The sequence below is a fragment of the Diadema antillarum genome, unplaced genomic scaffold (assembly GCF_040938485.1).
Source record: "Diadema antillarum isolate AM-2024a unplaced genomic scaffold, OU_Dant_1.0 seq00001050_RagTag, whole genome shotgun sequence".
Classification (NCBI taxonomy): Eukaryota; Metazoa; Echinodermata; class Echinoidea; order Diadematoida; family Diadematidae; genus Diadema; species Diadema antillarum.
This window is the reverse complement of record NW_027271880.1, coordinates 123,082-142,779: the sequence shown is the minus strand read 5'-3', so window position 1 is coordinate 142,779 and position 19,698 is coordinate 123,082. Positions and strand designations below refer to the sequence as shown.

Here is a 19,698-nt window from a genome sequence, read left to right as displayed (position 1 = left end):
ATAGGGTTTCTTCATAACATCACCGTCACCAGCATCATCACCACATGCCTTCATTTCCATCACAATTATCTACTTATGATAAAAGTCTGTGATTACAGTTTTCTTTATTTTCAGTTCATAAAAAGAATAGTGTATTTTGTTTGTTTTCTCTTTTTTGTTGTTCTTTTGTATATCATTTTTATTCATCCCTGTAAAAAATATGCATTTTTGTTGCTGATGGAAATGAAATAAATTCAATTAAATTTAACTCAATTCACAACTACTACAACTACTACTACTACTACTACTACTACTACTACCAATGAAGACTTTTATGACTGCCACTAGTACTGTCACTATGTACCTCTGCAATTACTTTCACTTCAGCTACCCCTTTTGAGATGGAATACGAGTCCTACTGGCTCTTCTTCAAACTTTACTAGGCAACTCTTCAATACCACAACCCTAATTGGAGAAGTTTGATTGTTTCCTGCATTCCTTCCTTCCTTCCTTCCTTCCTGACCTTTGACCCTGACTCTCATTTTTCATATCAAATCTCTCTACCTTGAATCATAAAGATGGTATGTGTAAGCCAGTTTGTAATACCACTTTGCTCATGAGCAGATAAAAGGTCTTTTATACTACTAAACAGAGATGTTGGTTTTTAACTCGTTGAGGATGAGTCCCCGAGTATACCCGGGCAGGGGTCTATGGGAAATGCGTGTTGCAGCAAAATAAGTCCGTCCTCAACGGGTTAAATTCACTGAGATATAAAGCATCTGTGATGTCATGACTGTTCATTAAATGATGCTTGCCAGCATATCCACCTGACAGCAACAAAGTGTTCATGAAAGCACAAAGCATAACTAAGTTACAAAGAAGCAAAAGAAAAGTATACCATAATTTAAATGTGATACTACAGCATGGTTATCATACATTTAAGGTCACAGTGTACAAATCAGAAAAGGCGGTACATTGGATTCCACAAGGAAGCAGGAGACTGTCATCGTAGGCATGGCTTGCCTGGGCTGATGGCCCCATGGAAGAATTTTGCTCAGGGTCTGCCTCTCACACAAAGTAACTTTTTTCAGTATAGTACCGCCAGTGTGTAATGGAAGAAGTTAGTGCGGTGTGCATGTAGCATGTGCACTAGATTTTGCATTTTGATGAGAATCCCTACCATTTTGTTTGTGTGCTTTTGCTGTGTTCATGGAAAATAATTTGAACATGATGTAGAATTTGGCTCCTCAAGCATTTTAGTCTGATCTTATTGGTGTTATGTAGGGAAAAAAAAAAACTTTCTCTAAAAAATTATCATTTTTGTTTGTTTATTTGGTTTTTTGGTGTTTTTTTTTTTTTTTTTTTTTTTGAGGGGGGTTGTTTTAAAGTTGTGGAATACTGGGTTTGTAAGCACTACAGTTTCTAACACATTCCTGAATGTAATCAGAGGGGAACAAAATATCATGGAAAGACAAAAACTTACTGTAGAAGAGAGCCTGCATAAAGCTGGTGGTCTCTGTAAAGAGTGTGACCATCACCAAGGCCGGGTCGGCATCACCCTCGGACCAGGCAGGGATGATCAGGGACGTATTTGGTCTGGAAGTAGACAGAATGGAGCATGGGTCAACACTCCTATCTCAACACCATATTTGAGCATCTTACCATTATAAGAAAATGTCGATGATGGTGATGAGGATGATGATGATGATGAATAGCATTTATGAAGCTCAATTATATAGCAACATTTATCTGTAGAACATTCAAAGGTGCCCAAGGTGTCTGATGTTAAGAAAATTCAACACATTTTCACTTTCCATGCATAATGAAATACAAATTTGTATCACATGACTTGTCTCTTTTAGAAAGCATAAGAAATAATATTACCCTTAAGCTATGTCAGAAACATGTCACGGGAATGCGTACTTTCCATTAAAAAAATAGAAATTTTGTGGAATTTTCTTCATATTTTGTTCATATCTTTCAACATATGAAACATCACAAACTTTAGTAGTCTAACAATCCAAAGATGGTGGCACTAAAACTTTAAGAATTCCTCACTTTTGGGCAATTACCCAATTTTCTCAAACTTTCACCAATGTAATTTACTAATATTGCTGCATTCACTCATGCCACTCATGTACATAGATATGTATCTGGGGGAACTTGTCCTTAAAGTGCTCTGACATACACCATCTAAGTTTAATACAACAAAAATATTACAAGAAGACCACCGTCTGTAACAATTGATTCCCAAATGATGATGCCTAAGGGCCATACTAGAGTTTGTTTTGTTTTGCTTTTGTTTTTGTTTTTGTTTTTTTTTTTTTTTGGGGGGGGGGTTTCGGCCAGTTCAATGAAATTTAAATCACAAATTTTCAAGCTTTAGTAGCTCAAACAGAAAATTCATCAGCCAGGTAAAATACTGGATGAGCAAAGGAATTAGACCACCAAGGTTGCGGTTAAACTTACTTGGATGGTGACGGGACCTCAGTCCAAGCAACCCAAGGCGAGAAGAATGAAACGATGAGTTCCCACAACGCCTTGATTCCTGACAGGCACAATGGAACACACATAAGATATAAGTCACTGCCTTCATTTTTCTTCTAATATACATCACCAAAAAATAATCTTGTGCATAGTCTCGTGCAATAGAACAAGATTTCACACTCTGTGAAAGACGAGGTGCACTATTCAATTCCGCTTCACCTCATTAAAAAAAAAAAATCTAAAATCTTGTACCATCACACTTGTGACCATTCACAACAATGACCAACAGTCATTAGCTCTACATTGCTACACTGAAAATTAATTTTCTCTACAACTTTACATTTTTAGAGTTGTTCATATCACCTGGATACAATTATAACTGAAAATTAGGAAAAAAAGGAAACAAATCAAGTTTTCTGAATGGAGAGATGAGATTCAGCTGTTTTTGTCTTTTGTGAGAAATAAAAAGTCCCTTGATATTCCATATAGTTTTCACATGCCTTCACTGCAGATTCTTTAAAACTCTCACTAAATGTACACCAACAAAAGTGCTATCATATACTTAAATAGAACTGAATAAATACATGTATAAGCGACAACAATCATCTACACAAGAAATGCACGCAGAGAGCGCAGACCTCCGCAAAGCAGCTCATTTCCATCCTTACATGCATGCTGAGAATCGCCTTTATATCCCAATGACAAAGGAGCCTTTCTAGCTGCAGTGTCTACACATCATCACATGTCTACCTCATCAGCAGCTTACTGTATGTTGCGCCTCAAGCACAAATTTAGTGCATGTATGCACACTTCAAATATGCGAGCTTGAACTCCCTCATTTGTTGGCCCTATTTACACCCCTCCCCCCTCAAAAAAAAGAAAAAAGAAATCACACACACACACAAAAATTCTGGATCCAGACAATTATCTGGATCACTACCGAAATTTAATAATCTGTTCCTTGTGCCATTATCAACTTTTCCTGTAAATTTCATCTAAATCCATTCACATTTTTTTTTTTTAATTTTGCAAACAGACAGACAGACAAACAAACAAACAAAGACAAAAAAACATACTCCCTCCTTGGCAGAGGTAACAAACACAAAACAGCCCATTGGCTGGAAGCTCTACAAACCTTGGTCTATGGGAGTACCCATCTCCTGCAGTCTCTTTGCTTCCTGAAGCACACAGTTGAGAGCGAGGAAGCCCAGGAAGCTGGACAGGGTGGGCATGTAGTCCTTCCAGTGGCTGTACAGCCCATACTGCTTCAGCTCCGCCCTCTCATGGCGCTGCCGGGAGAAGTATTGTCCCAGCCAGTCCAGGCTGTCTCGCAGCTGTGACATACGACATAAAGATTGGAAATTGGCATGAATAATCAACTAATATTCACCAATCAAGTCATGGCAAAATTATGATACTGAATGAGATTTGAAATGATGACTGTAAGACAATACATCTATACACGTTCATTTTTCTGTCACATGACACTGTGCACATCTACTGTGAAAACAGGGGGATGTTCTTCAACACATTTCCCAATAAAGTTAGGAGATACTGTATAAGCCATATATTTCGCGAGTCTAAATTTTCGCAAATCGGGAATTCCCGACGATTTCGCAAGTGGTTAAGTTCGCGATCATGGAGTCCTGTACTGAACGGAGAAGTGCACGCACATACGTCACATTCACATCGGGATCAGAGTCCATATTTTCGTGTGTCTTTTATTTCACGAATAGCACCTGACTCGCGAAATTCGCGAAAATAAAAACCTTGCGAAATATTTGGCGTATACAGTACCTGACGACAATCTATGATACCTGTCACATTTTCATGGGACATGTGTCAAATAATAACAACAACAACATCAACAAGAACAACATGCCAAGAGTTTACAGTGCCTTGTTAGGGGAAAAAAGATTAATGGACCGAACCTATAAATAAATCAACCTTATCTATAATAATGACATAAACCAGCACATGATCAAATATTTGATAAAATTAGTAGACAAAATATAACCAAAGGACTTGATGAAATTGTTAAATACATGGCCATTTCTATGGGCTTCACTTCACAGTCAAATTGTATCAAGAAATATACAACTAAAATAACGTGCCACTTCAATGATGAGGAAACAAATTCATAGACAAAACCATGTATCCACACTGACTGACTGAGATTCACCTCATTGAGAGACAGGTATGTCTCCTCCTGCACCAGCTTTTCAACCTGTTTCTGGCCAATGTCTCCAAAGTCTGGCAGTAGAGGGCAGCAGAGGGCCTTCAGGACATCCTGGAGCACGACCAGTCTCAGTTTCTTCTCCTCCATCCCTGGGTGGGAGAGAGAAACAAAACAGAGGATGAATATTTGGTCATCTGCTTGCCACAATGCACATAAGACATCGGTGCAGATCGGAATTAAAGTGTCTTGGTGGTCTCAATGGTTCCATGACATTTGCTCCTGCGACAATTGCTCCCATGACATATCTGCACGCTATTAAAGCCAAATATAATTTCTACCCACAAACATAACCCTAACCCTAATCTTAATCCTCAAATTAAACTAAACCTCAAACCCTATCACAATAACCCTAACAATAACTGTAAGTCCTTGGAGAAAATAAAACCGGAGCAACTGTCGCAGGAGCAAATATCGTGTCACCGGTCTCACTGGTACGGCAAAGTGCTGTGTATACACAGCATATTTTTCCTCTCTCTTCATGACAAAGAGCAAAAATTTGGGGATGCTGCCTATAAACAGGTACAAGAATTTCTTGGCTGCGGTTGCCAAGGCTGACGTATGTAAACCCCATTTTAAAGTCAATGCTATGCTTGTATTTGGTGCACACGTATGATTGTGTGAAGAAGAGGAAAAAGACATTGATATCGCAATCAACATACCTACAGTAAGTCTTTTGAGCAAACACACATGAGATTTAGGTGGATATTTTGAATATGATGTCCTTTACTAACTCCTCAAGTAGGGTGCATCTTATACAAGAGTGTGGCGTATAAACAGAACTTAATGGCAAGTAATTTTCCATGATCTCTTTGAAATCACAAGGCAGTGATTTGTGGGAAATGTATCAGATGCTGATAGCTCTTTGGAAGACAACTTTGGCTGTGATATCACCATCAAAGTTGAGACTTTTTTATCACGACTTCAGTCTCAGGGCATAAGGAATATCAGCCCTTCGTGCTTTTCTGCAAAAAACTGCACATTTGCATACGACATACATGTACTCAACAGAGTGAGGCTGAACAGACTATTAACTCTTTCAGTCCCATGGGCAACATCTTTTTATTACCTTGTCGAAAGGAATTTAGGATGGTATTCCTGAAGGGGTTGAAACAAAATGGATGAAATACGTCAAACGCACTTATTTGGCAGCATGTTGACTATAAACTCGCTACACTTAACCACCACGCATGAGCCATTTTAACTCTTAATGTGCCAGGCCCAAAACCCCTAACGTGCCAGACATTTTTACCTAACACCAGAACGTTTCGAAACTGGACTGACAATGAAATTTAAAACCGTCATATCTCTGAAACTATTGACTGTTTTGAATTGAGTTCTACACAACATATATCAAGAAATGTTTGCTCTTTCGTGTTAAGCAGTCAGTTTGCCACAATATCTATCTGAATCTGAAATATTGCAGAAATATTTCATACATCAAAAAAATTATTAGAAATTTTTGTGTAGTATGGAAAAAAAGAGTCAGTCTTGTTTTTTTCTTCAATGGAACGCTCCCATGACTCTGTGAGAAAGTTTTAGAGCAACATCTCCTCTTTCAAATGATAACAAAATTGCCTTCTAGAATTGTATGATTCCAAAGATACTAGCAGTTTATTTTGTTTTAGCAATTTTTCTTTCTGCCTCAGTAATTCATTCCCAAATCTGAGTCCTTTAGTCCCAGATCCTGTATTTGAAACTAAAGTAATTGTCCCGGGCCCTGGAATAGTGTCTTTTGTCCACCTGAGAAGGAAGAACCTGCTAATCCTCCTTTTGTCTACGCCGACCGTGGGCGGGCGTACTCTATTGAAATCGGCAGGCCTTTGTCCACGCGCAATTCCTATGCTAGCGTGGGGACGATTAGTGACGTTCACCAAAACAAACGGATGAAAGACTTGACCAACGAACAAAAGCTGACCCTCTTTGAGGGACAAAATCAAAGCAGCTTCCCGCAGGACAGCGTCCAAGCGGAACAATGCGAGTGGAACCGCATAGACAATACACGCAGAGTCAATAGCATACACACGCGTGGTTTACCTATGAGACTTTCGATCCATACACATGTTGCAGAGGGTGCGCCCGCTGCGGATTTTCCCGATGTGAAAAAAATACATCTAGCTGAAAAATCGTGTATTTACTCAAAATTTTCCAATGTAAGCATGCTCATATTTTTAGTGGAAACGATGGCTATGCTAATCAGCTACCAGTACATATCATTGGCAGTTGCTTGGTGTAACACATTACGGTACCACAAGAACTTAAATGATCAATGCTTTTCTCGCTGTTCTTAGTCGCCGATCGGCGACCATGGCACGTCAGGACTAAGGTCGCCGTTCGGCGACCATGGCACGTTAAGAGTTAAACACCATCATTCCATGGTTGTTAGGTTGTTGGTTTTTTTTTCCAGTCTTCTTTTATACCTTACTTTCATTATATCTCACTAATGAATTTCAACATGCACATATCATCAAAATCTTATAGCATTAAAAGGACAAAAGCAACATACAGGGAATAACAAGGTATCTTTTTATTGCAACTGATTACCAATTTTACAATCAAGAATTTCATGAATTTGTAAAAAGGTATCTGTCATAAAGTGTTTCTCCTTGCAAATTAATGACTTGTAGCGCTTAACCATTACAGGGCTCTAATAGCTGTGAATCCTGCCCCCTCCCCCCCCCCCAAAAAAAAAGAAATTTACAGAGAAAACAAGAAAGATACAATCGCAAAGCAGTACTGATGAGTATGTTGTGTAACCGACGCAAAAACTAAGGCTGGATACCTTTCATGACGACATGCAGGACGTCGGCATAGTGCTGAGGGAAGCAGTGAAGGAACATGGCCCGGAGGTGGGAGCGGTAGACTTCGAAGTGGGGTAGGGGTCGGCCGTCGGGCTCCTCCCCTCCCAGACCACAGGCCATGAGGGCCTCCCCAATGACGGCAATGAGCTGGGAGCCAGAGCTGGGCGTGGGCCGGTGCCTCTCCAGCCACTGGGTGATGTCAAACTTTGAGGGGGACGAGGTACAGAGAAGAAACTATTCCATTGGTATTTGCAAAATGGGTTTAAAACGTAGCCAATCAGAAGCCATGAAATGAGTCACGTGTGCTCTGTTTATTTGCCAACTGTAATTTCACCTAGAAATGTCTGTCAATGATACATTTGTCTGTTGATTATACCCAGGCGTCACGAATTTGGTCACAAAAGTTGCGCAAGACTTAAAAGAAAAAAGTCATGACACGTTGCGGCTCGAGATGTTTACGTTGCGGCTTTATTGTGAAAAATGTCGAGGGGTGGGGGCTCAATCAGCCCTCCCCCCAAGGTCATTTCAGGGTTAAACAGACCTTACCCCAACGACATCAGGAAAATGTCGACAAGAACAAAATTTCTTGCCTCAAGCAATAAAATCGTAGGGGGGAGAGCAAGGGGTATCATTTTAACAGACACACACCATAAACCTTCTCCGAGTAGGCTTCCATTACAACCTACGTGCTCATGCGCGAAGGGGGTTTGGTTACATGTGATCAGTGAGTGGTATGTCATTCTGTTTAGACTATTGTGCATTCATGTTGAGTGTATCAAAGGAATGTTACCTTGAGAGCATTTTAACAGTAAGGTTGCCAGGGTAATGACGGGTAATGTTAGGGTAATCACCCGAGCTGGCTAGCCGAGAATTTGGCAAAAGTAACCGCAACAGTGTCCGAGCAACATTTTGCGGGGACCGTTTTAACAGGCAGGGTAAATGTGACCCTGCACCTCAAAACAAACAAAAAGTCGCCAGACATGAATTTTTAGTTAAGACCATATTCTGAAAGAGCAGACTTTAAGCTTTAAAATGATGTATAACCCAAATCAAATGGACTCTCCTAACCTATCTAAATATTGGAAAGAAAGCACAAACTCAGGAAAAGTGTGAACTGAGAAAAGAGGCTCTGAAGTACAGTGTCTATTCAAGCGCTTAATCTTTACCAAACCGTGCTGGCTGTGCGATGAATGGGACAAAAAACAGGAAGTAAATTACCAAAGTAACAACAATGAAGGAATTATCAGATTAAGCTGAAATTAAGCATGCCTCATTAACACATTCTGTCCATAATTAATGCCAACTTTCAGAGCAGTAGCCATATCCTTTCAAAAGTTATTAGAGTTGAAAGTGAAGAGTGTGGACAAGGTTTTTCAGAAATGAAAAAGGGATTCTAAAGACACACCTAATCACACTATTCTACCAAAAATGTTCGAGATAAACTGCTAAAAAAAAACACACTTTCCTGCCCGTTTTATGATACAAAATTTTAGCATAATGTAAAAGAAGACCCGCTCTTTCAGAAAATATGAAAAAGTCAAGTTCGGCTAGGTTGACCCATTTCACTTATTTTCAGTCCTCACGCAAAATCAGTGTGTGCGACTTTATGTTCGTTTTGAGGTGCACGGTCACAAATAAAGATTGCCCAGAAGTTGTCACAGTTACTCTGACTTGAAAGGCTCTGTTAAAACAAGGCTTAGTTGTCAGAATCATACAGAACATGCAAGCACAATAGCAAAAGCTCAAGATACCTACCTTGGTCAGAAGCATAAAGGCAAGGTCCTGCATGTCATTGCCCGTGGCCCGAACAACCTCCGTGTACATGTGCACAAAGGTCTCTGGGCAGTTGCAGGGCACAAAGTTGGGGGCAAGGATGCCGGCCAGCTTGTGGTTGGTCAGAATCTCATGCAGAAGAGGTTGGGCCTGCTCCGGATACGGCCGGACAAATTCCTGACCACGAAGAGAAAACAAACAAACAAATAAACAAACAGAACAATCATGCTGCTGTATGCAATATGGAATTACAGTTATACAATTCTATGATAATCATACTAATCATGTTGATGTTTACCAATACAGCATATTATATAAAGCAGAACGGAGAGCCAACTTCTATCACATTTTCTGGTCAGATCTATTAATTTCTATTGATCTAAATGTATAGTAATGACCAAAGAAAAACAAAAACACAAATTTTATGTGAGTATGAGAAAAATATTGAAGGACAAGGGCACTAACATTCCAGTATCTTAACGGATTAAACATTAATACCTGATCATACACATCTTTTTTTAAATGTTGTAATGAAATTTGTAATACTAATACTTACATTTTAAATAAACTTCAATTCATATCTTCACGTCCTTGCACATAACATCAACTAGAAATGTCGCTATGGCGACTGGTATGCCTCCGCCATAATGCATGATTCTCCTAATAGGTCTAGATAGTCCATGTGGACAATGTGTGACTACATTTTCACAAAACTGGCAAAATATTGAAATGACAAGTTTGTCAGAAATGTGTTGAATGTTCACCTTCCTTGAACTTGGTTTAATTGGATGAATAGGAGAGCATGTATTTGGGGATTTAAGGACTTTAACTTGACTTTGACCCATTCATACATTTATGCATTGAGTAATTTTCATGGTACCGGTATGGAGAAAAAGTGCAATTTCTGTACTGAATAGTAAATTGTTACCATGTTCATCTGGCCTTAGACCCTAAAATTCATAAGATAATCACTTTCAGGTAGAACATTCATAGATATGCAGTAGGTTTCACGATAAATTGAGCCACTTCCGAGATATGGAGGAAAAAGTTAGTTCAGCACTTTCACTTGATCTTTGACCTTTTGACCTTTGAGGCAATAAAAAAAGAAAAAGAAAAAAAAACTCTCCAGAGAATTTCTATTAGGTTACACATGCATACACCAAGTGTAAAAAAAAAAATACTAATCCTGCTGGCATTGCATGAACATGAGGGAAATAGTAAAATTTTGAAGTGTTGCACTTGACCTTTGACCCCTGACCTTTGACCCCATGAACCCTACATACTCTAGATAATCACTGCCAGTCAGTACATGTATATATACTATGTTCCATGAAGATACCTTGAACAATTTTCCAATTTACAGAGAAAAAAAAAGAAGTTTTAATACTTTTACTCGACCTTTTGACCTTTGACCTTTGACCTCATGACCCAAACTTTCACCAGAGAATCTAAATTGGGTAATACATGTATACACTAAATTTCAAGAAAATATCTTCAGGCATTGCATAGATATGGTGGAAATAGTGAAATTTTATGTATTTGACCTTGACCTTTTGACCTTTGACCTTGAGCACGTGCACCCAAAAGTTGATAGGCACAACTTCACCCCCTAATACACATACATGCCAAGTTTCATCAGGATACCTCAACAGCTTTTGATAGTTACCTTGTCCACAAAAATCATTACGGACGGACGGAAGGACGGACGGACGGACGGACGGACGGACAACCCGAAAACATAATGCCTCCGGCACCACTTCGTGGCGGAGGCATAAAAACAAATACTCCCACAATCACGTGACCTTTTAGAATGTAGTTGATTCCAAAAAGATCACATGTATATCATGGTAATATAAAAGTTTTGAAAGCATAAAGGCCATATGTACTTGTCCCAGTATCTCAATGCAGGAGGTGAAGAACTGGCGCGTGGGTGGATAATGCCGACAGTCATCATTCATCCGGTTGGCAAGGTGATATAGAAAGGCCACGCCCACCTGCTTGCTGGCCTCACGCTCCCCATCACTGGCGGCACGGGAAAAGTTGATCAGGTTTCTAATGGACAAAAAATTTTGGACAAACTTGCCAAGACTTATATGCGCCTCATTCGACAGTACAACCCAAGGTCAAACTAAACAAACATAATAAAGTGATATATCTCTTGGTACAGGTGTTTTGTCAGGGGGGGTCCTGTTTCATTTGGTGTCACTCAGAAGGGGATCGGGTGAGACTGTATAATGTATCACAATGAGACATCTACATCTGCAGGACTACGATGCAAAAACAAAAACAAACTAGAAATGTTGTTACATTGTATGTCCACTGGTATGCCTCCGCCACATCGCATGGTTCACCAAATAGTTTCATTAGGATACAGCAAATGGTTTTGAAGTTACCATGTCCACAAAATTGACCACAGACGGAAAGATGAACAGACAGACAACCGGAAAACATAATGCTTCTGGCGACACTTCGTGGTGGAGGCATAAAAACAAAAATAAAATGCCATTATCTTAGAAAATTCTGCATGAAAAGTGATCTAATCTACACTCACGTAATGGCATTTTCCAAATGGACTGCTGCACAGCAGATGACTGGAGGAGGAGTTGCTTCAATCTCGATGGTCAGCTGTTTGTATTCGGCTCGGTTCTCATCCAACTTGCGCTTGACCGCATCACTCAACTTGAAAGCTTTGTGCTGCATATGTTTTCAGAGGAATGCGAGAGGTTAAATACTGTCATATACACACACATCATAAATCATAATTGCTCACAAATGCTTACACACTTCTGATTTATTCTGCAGCTGGATAAAAGAAAACAAAATTTCAACATCATTTTTCCTCGTCATCCATGAGCACTGCTGATAAAAATACGTAATATCTACTCTGAATGATAATCGATTGGTGAATTAAACATAAACCATTTAATGCATGAAATTTCTTTTATGCAATATAAACACTTCATATGGCAGCACTTGTAATAAAAAACAGAAATGAATTTCTCATTTGCCTTTTGTAATGGCAAAGGTTGCAAGTATCCACATGGTCTATTTCACTGTAGTTTTGTTCCAGTCACTTGTGAAAATTCTAATATTTAACAAAATATTTCCACACATATTTTCTCTCGTTCACCAACACAACAGCCTACCCTGACAGCTATCCTGGCCGGTCCAGCACATTGATGTCGATGCCTTGATACAATCCCCGCCTTACAAGGTATCTCTAGCCGAGTCTAAAGAGAAGAACACAATGAAAACACAATTATAACAATTTCAGAGGCCCTGATTATAATCACATACCATTTGAAGTTTCTTACGCATCATCAATTATCAAACAAGAAGTCTTCTTCTTCTTCAGCTGCTACAAAATGATATTGAAAATATCTAAAGATGATTCAATCAGAAGGGACATGAAAGTCATGCACATTCATGCATACTGAAAAAAAAAATTAAGAGAAAGAAATTTGACGAACAATGAAGATCCTCTAAAATGTGTCTTCAGTGAAAAACATTTAATATAAGTCAAGGCCAAGGGGATTTGCCCTCAAAAAATCACGCTCGACATCAAATCCTCACAAGCTTTGCAAGACCAGGGGACCGTTTCATGAAACTTTTTGTCAGTGATTTACACTGACAACTGTTAAAAGCTACTGAAATCCTTGCGTCTGATTGGCTGATAGCAAATTTGTCGGTGAAAACCTCCGACGAACTCGTTGATGAAACACCCCCCAGGGCTTGCATTCGCTTTGGAATCTAGGCTTCACAAGTATCAAGCTTAGTGACAGAAGCACACACACACACAAAAACCAAAACATGAAGACTGACCTCAACCTCTGAGTTGTGATAGAGAGTTGGCAACAGTTCCACGTAGCTAAGATCCAAGGCAACATTGTAGCTTTCTCTCGTGGCAAAGGAGCTGCAAAAACAGCAGATACACAGTATGCACGTAGATGCAACAAAAAGCACTCAAAATCTATCATTCCAAACAGCCCTGAGAAAAGGCTATTATTGAAAACAAAGCCTCTGGATATCATAGCTCTTTGGCATACTGTATATGCCAAATGTTTCGCGAGGTTTTTTCTTTTCGCGAATTTCGTAAGTCAGACCTATTCGGAAAATTAAAAACACACAAAAATAATGACTCTGATCCCGATATGAATGTGACAAACACATACACATTTCTCTGTTCAGTACTGTACTTCACGATCGCAAATTTAACCACTTACGAAATCGTCACAAAGTCTCGATGTGCAAAAATTCAGACTCGCTAAATATATGGCGTATGCAGTATTTCGTTTGTGCTAAAAGAAAAACAGTATGGATTCAAACAACACACACACACACACACACACACACACACACAAATACTGACCTTTGAAACAAACGGAAGGTGATTGCCCTGCACATTACTACAACCAATACTTAAACTCACGAGCAACGAACACTTCACAGGTCCCGTATGAGGTTTATTGGAATTTTTTAATCTTAAAAAAATGGATTAAGTAGTCAAATGAAAGTCAGGGAGATTAAATATGATGTATGTTTACAGGAAAACACTAAATAACCTTCTGACTTCCCTGAAAAAGACGAGGGCAAGAATGTTAATCAATCACTGCAATGGAGGACGTGGCTTGAGGCGGACACACTCACTTGGCATACTCCAGCATGTCCTTGAGGTCTTCCTCAATGAAGAGAGCCATAGCCTGGTGGTCCACCATCAGATGCTCCGCGATGTCTCCCACAGGAGCCACCAGCTCTGGGATGTCTGGAGGGGGCTTGGGCGTGTCGTACTGGGACAACCTGGACAGGATCTGACTGGTGGCTGTTTCAGGGGAAAAATTTAAAAAGAAGCAAACAAACAGACAAATGTATTATCAACAGACACTTCTAGGTGAAGTTGCAGTTGACAAATGCCATTTATAGTAGTCAAGGTTCAGTTACCAACAACCTTTCACCAGGAGGGACTGTTATACCCCAAAACCTAATGAGTGCATCTATCCCTCACAAAGCATACCTTGATTTATAGGTACTGTGAAAACCCACTGTCCTCTCTAAACTTGCGATGAGGGCACCTGGGTTGGACAAAGAACCCCAAAATGTAATGCCTATGACACCCATTAGGGTAAGGCCATTAAAAGACACAAATTTCAAGAAAGAAAGAATAACTAAAATGTGCATAAATGTGACAGCTTTGTGGCCTTTATCCTCAAGCTGCCTACTGACTTTCATTTCTAGTTGAACATATGTGAGTGTAATAGTGACAGAGATCGGAGGGGGGGGGCATTGATATGTTTAATGACACACAGTATGTATGGGAGATGTAGGAGAGATACTGTGTATTTCAAATATTTTGCAAGGTTCTTATTTTCATGAATTTCACGAATTGGGTGCTATTCGCGAATTTAAAAATGCACAAAAATATTAGCTCTGATTCCGACGCAAATGTGACATGCACGCATACATTTCTCTGTTCGGTACTGCGCTCCACAATCCCGAATTTAACCACTCGCAAAATTGATGGGAAGTCCGGATTCCCGAAAAATTAGACTCGCTACATATATGGCATATACAGTAGTACTCAGAAGGATGACAGCATCCTTACAAACAAGACTGGTGTTACCTTCTATTTCTTGTTCTCCATGGTTGGTGCCCATGTTCTTGTAGGTGGGAGGTTTGGTGACCTGGAGCCACTGGGTCACCAGTCTGTCCACACCAAAATTCACTTCATCCCAGTCCACATATTCCATCCATGGTTCCTGTCATGAGAATACATCAACAAAATCATTTCCATAGTATATATGCATATTTTTGGTTATCATGCATTGTACGTTTTGTTTTCTTTGAATCTGTATTGAAAACAGACATGTGTTATTGGAAATAAAATTTGATTTGAAAAAAAAAAAACAGTTGTAAGTTTTATTCACCACATGACAGGTGCAACCACACTTCCTCCATATCATCAACTTTAAATCTCAAACTGAATCGGAGTTAAATCAGGAAATATCCTTCAAAGAATGCTTTATTGAGTAAGATCAGACAATATACACCTCTCACAGACATAACTTGAACTGTTCTTTTCTTATGAATGAAAATGAATGAAATCCTAATTTTTAAAATGAGATAAGCTTGATCCTGATAGCTGGTTGTTTGCTCATCTGTCCCACTAATGCGACTTTAAAAAATGATTCCCCAACACTCCATCTTCTCCCATCCCTCCTTCATTACTCACCAGGTCCCCGTTGAAAATCCTGGCAAGCTTCTCTCCGTCGTACTGCTCTGGCAGCGAAGGAAGGTACAGGCTGGCGTCGTGGAGCAGCGGTTCCTCTAGCCATAGCCCGTAAGTCTGGTACAACCTGCAAGTAACAGTGGATACAAGTCTTGAGATTAACTTTATTTTTTTTCTTCTTTCTCGCTCTCTTGAAAGTAATACAAATACAAGAAAGTGACATGTGTTGTGTCACTTTCAATACTAATTGTGCATCAGTACATTACTTGCCAGAAAAATAATTTATAATGATAATAACCAAAGTCATCCTCCGCGAAATAGCAATAAGTTTGCAGTGCTAAAATTCTTGCACAAGTAATCTAATAAAAGAGTGATAAGCAGCCATCCGTAACGAAATAGCAATAAGTTTGCAGTACTCAAATTCTTGTACATAATATTTCATGAAGCAGTGATAACCTAAGTCATCCCTCATGAAATAGCAATATTCAAAGTTTGCACTACATAAACAGTGTTGTAATCATCTCACACTGTGATTTAAAGATGCAAGCACAGCTAGATAAAAAACAACAGAATCTCTGTGGTTAACGCGCTGTCACTGAGGTATCACAAAGACTTCAAATGGCCACATACTTGAGCAGTTTGGTCTGAAATTCTCTGTCTTGCCGATTGTCGAATTCCTCCCTTTCACTATAACTCTGTTCCAGTTCACTGCCTCCGTCCCAACTGGCAGCCTCCTGGTCCATCATGGCAGCCCTCTGGCTCTGCCTATGAGGGCGCTGTCCCTCCGGGTAGCGGCCCTGGCTGGCGTTGTGGTGGGCGTCCGCGGAGCGGGAGAGCTGCCGCTTGAGCTGCTTCATGAAGGCCAAATCGGCAAAGCTGTGGAAGTAGCGCAGTCCGATACTGTACCTCTCCAGAGTCCTGGGTATTAAAGTGAGGTGGGAGAAATTCAAGAGAACAATTTAATTATACCATCAAATAGTTCTCATTCTGGGGGAAATAACAATGTGTGTAGCTTTCAGGATACCCATTTTGTTATAATACATATAGGAGATTTTTTTTTTCAAAAGAAAGATGACTTTATTGAGATTATCTACCATGCTTGACAATAAGTGTGTAACTTCCATACTGTCTATAATATTCTGTCAAAATTACTTTCTGTGTATATGTGTCGGCCAATTGTTGTCGCTTTTTCTTTTTCTCTGTTTCCTTATTTTTGTTCGGTGGGGAGGGGTAGGGGAGGAGGGAATGGAGGACCACTTACCTCCCGCCCATGTTCATTCTCTCGAGATAGAGGGAGAAGAACTTCTGCCAGATGACTGGGAGGAGAGGATGGTGGATGGTGGTATCCAGAGCCAGCTGGGCCCATCGGTAGATTGGAAGCTGGTTGACATTCACCAGGAAGCTGTTCTTCGTCTTCTGGCTCACCTTCTACCAGAGGATGCAGGACAAAGAAGAAGGAGAGGAGGAGGAGGGTAGAATGATGATGATGATGATGATGATGATGATGATGATGATGATGATGATGATAATGGTGGCGGCGGCGGCGGTGGCGGCAATGATGATGATCAGGATGTGGAGGACGAGGAGGAGAGGAAGGGAGGAAAAGGAGAAGGAAAAAAGAGAAAAAGAAGGAGGGAAAGAAAGAGGAGGAGTGCAGCCAGAAATGGGTGATGACACAAGGAAGGAGGAATCAAAATTCTCAGTCATTCCTCCACATCTTTGTTTCAACGTTTACAAAGAAATCAATGAGCGATATGCATTGATAGAGCTGCTGATCTCTGCATTTAGAAAAAAAAAAAATCTGATACATGGTGTTAAAAACATATGCTACACAGCAATAATGTTCCCATTAACGTTTGTGACCGTTGCACATATTGGGAGTGCTAAATCAAATTTCAGAATCATATTTTCAATTTCAAACCCACATCTTTATTGGTTGAAGAATAGACATATCAATCTAGTGCCACTTTACCACACAAATTTGTTCCTCTGCAATTTTTTTTTTTTTTTGCTCATGTGATGCATAGTCACATCTGCGACACACATACACACACGTACACACACACACTGAAGATTTGTAACTGCCTGAATAGAGAATGAAGAGACGCATCTACCTTGACAGCCTGGTCCGTTGTCATGGAGGGGTTGCCGTGGAGCTCCTGCGAGACCGCCTGGAGCGCCCCGCTCTCCTGCAGGAACTGGGTCTCGGCCAGCATGAAGGAGTAGGCCAGCCAGGGGAAGTCCTTCTTGTACTGCTCCTGCATGCTGGGCAGCGGGCTGGCCGAGGTCACTAGGGACATGACGGAAGACAGGAGGCTTGGCGCCTTCGTGCTGGACACCTTCTTCTGCGGGAGAAGGACGAGGGGACGGACACAGTGAGAGAGAGAGAGTCACTCCTAAGTTTTTACATCAGTTTTGTTTCAGTTTTGTTTCGGCGAGTTTTGTACGAGTAGTTGCATTCATACACTGGAGTTGTCGGCTTTGCTTTTGCACTGCAATGCAAAACGTTTGATCTGCTTATAACATTGGTTAACTTGATATAAGTATTGCCTGGAGCAAATTTTGTGTTTTTTTTCGACAGGGCCATGTCTAATATTTTTTTCTATAAACAACAACAACAACTACAATTGATTTCATTTGCCACCATTCAAACATGCCAACTCTATCCCAAGAGTTTGAAGAAAAAAAAAAAAAGAATCAAGTTGGAATGAAGAAAACAATAAAAAAAATCACTTGGCTGCAAATCAAGCACTTTGAATCTGAACAAATAAACGGAATGTGATGCTGGTAATCAGACTGTGTAGACATTCTGTGGAGAGGTGCATTGTGGCATTGAAAAAAAAAATAAAAATAAGCAGGGAAAATTATCAAGATTTTTTTTTTTTTTTATCAAGTGGGACTCATTTTCACATTGCATGACATAGTTGACCTTTTTGTGGTGTCCACACCCAAGAATTTACACATCGCACTGCATATATTGATTTTCAAAAAACATTCATTTCAGGAGTACATGAACACCACTATCATATTCGGGGGGGGGGGGGGGGGGGGGGGCATCTTTGTTTGTTCACGCGTTGCATGAAGGAGTGAGCCATTTTAACTCTTTGTTAGCTTTGAAACAACTTGTCAGATTGCCTAACTCAACACTTATAGCCATGTTGATACATCAAAGTCCAGATTGCCTTATTCAATTCAAATCCATCACAACTTCCATCCCAAAACACCACTGATACAGTGCACAAAAAGATTGCCACTAGGGGACGATACAGGTAGTCTGGTAGGTTGATGGGTCTTTGATGATGTTTGTAGCTGGTTAACATATAGTAAAGGGCAGTGCAGTGACACACTGAAGCTTGTGGTGGAGGTGGAGGTGGGGAGTCACAATGCACAATAAAGAAAGAATGTAGTCACACTCCTAATCCACTGTAGTTAGAGGGATAACACATAATGGGTGCACCTTGCTTGGATAGTTCAACATTTTTTTCTTTAACTCAAGGTCAGAGCCAATGTTAAGGAAAAAGAAAACTTTCACACTGTAAAGCAGTGGGTTTTGCATGTATTAACAAGGAAATGCTGTGAATCTGCTTAGACAATATGTCCATATCACGTTCACTCTTTCTCTTGCTCAGGAAAGTACAATTTTTGCTAGTCTTGGAACCTGCAAGTCTTCCGCCAGATAAAGCAATTCATGAACTGCCTTGCACGTTAGTACTTTTTGACAGAAAGTTGCTACTTATCAGATCTTGCCTCTTGGGGCAAAAAACTTGAAAGACTTCATCAAATGACATCTAAAAACCTCATTTGAAAATATGCCATTACATTAGTTTACTCACGGCTATTTCTCTGATCAAAAAATGTTACAATTTAGTATTGGGTTGTTCATGAAGAAAAATTTTTGAGCTTCAATAATATGATCAGTGCTGAAAGCAAAGTCAGTAATGTGCAGCATTGGTGGAAACTGAAGTTCTATAATGTAGCAGTCTTACATAATTAGATAACATGTCAAATCATAAAATCAACAGCATATGCTGTCTTAAGCATTAGACATATTCTGATGATTCTAATCAATGCATGAAAGTTAAAAATGAAAGGGGCGGATCCCTAAATTACAGGATGACAAATACAAAAAAAAAAAAAAAAAAATGCAATGCATGCAAGGCAAACAGGTGAATCCATTTGAAACATCATGAGGAAAACTT

The 19,698-nt window shown here is 39.8% G+C and overlaps 1 protein-coding gene across 1 annotated transcript in view; it reads right to left on the bottom strand.

Moving 5' to 3' along the window:
• Positions 1–19,698, bottom strand: part of LOC139743110 (ectopic P granules protein 5 homolog) — a 59,566-nt gene that overhangs the window by 8,219 nt on the left and 31,649 nt on the right. The window contains exons 22-37 of the mRNA XM_071653615.1: positions 17,614–17,844; positions 16,761–16,927; positions 16,130–16,417; positions 15,503–15,626; positions 14,894–15,029; positions 13,924–14,095; positions 13,099–13,189; positions 12,423–12,506; positions 11,828–11,970; positions 11,163–11,328; positions 9,259–9,453; positions 7,485–7,707; positions 4,649–4,794; positions 3,602–3,800; positions 2,449–2,527; positions 1,463–1,575 (exon numbers count right to left, since the gene is read on the bottom strand). Of these exons, the coding sequence (XP_071509716.1) occupies positions 1,463–1,575; positions 2,449–2,527; positions 3,602–3,800; positions 4,649–4,794; positions 7,485–7,707; positions 9,259–9,453; positions 11,163–11,328; positions 11,828–11,970; positions 12,423–12,506; positions 13,099–13,189; positions 13,924–14,095; positions 14,894–15,029; positions 15,503–15,626; positions 16,130–16,417; positions 16,761–16,927; positions 17,614–17,844 (2,557 nt within the window). The remainder of the gene's footprint in view (positions 1–1,462; positions 1,576–2,448; positions 2,528–3,601; positions 3,801–4,648; positions 4,795–7,484; positions 7,708–9,258; positions 9,454–11,162; positions 11,329–11,827; positions 11,971–12,422; positions 12,507–13,098; positions 13,190–13,923; positions 14,096–14,893; positions 15,030–15,502; positions 15,627–16,129; positions 16,418–16,760; positions 16,928–17,613; positions 17,845–19,698) is intronic.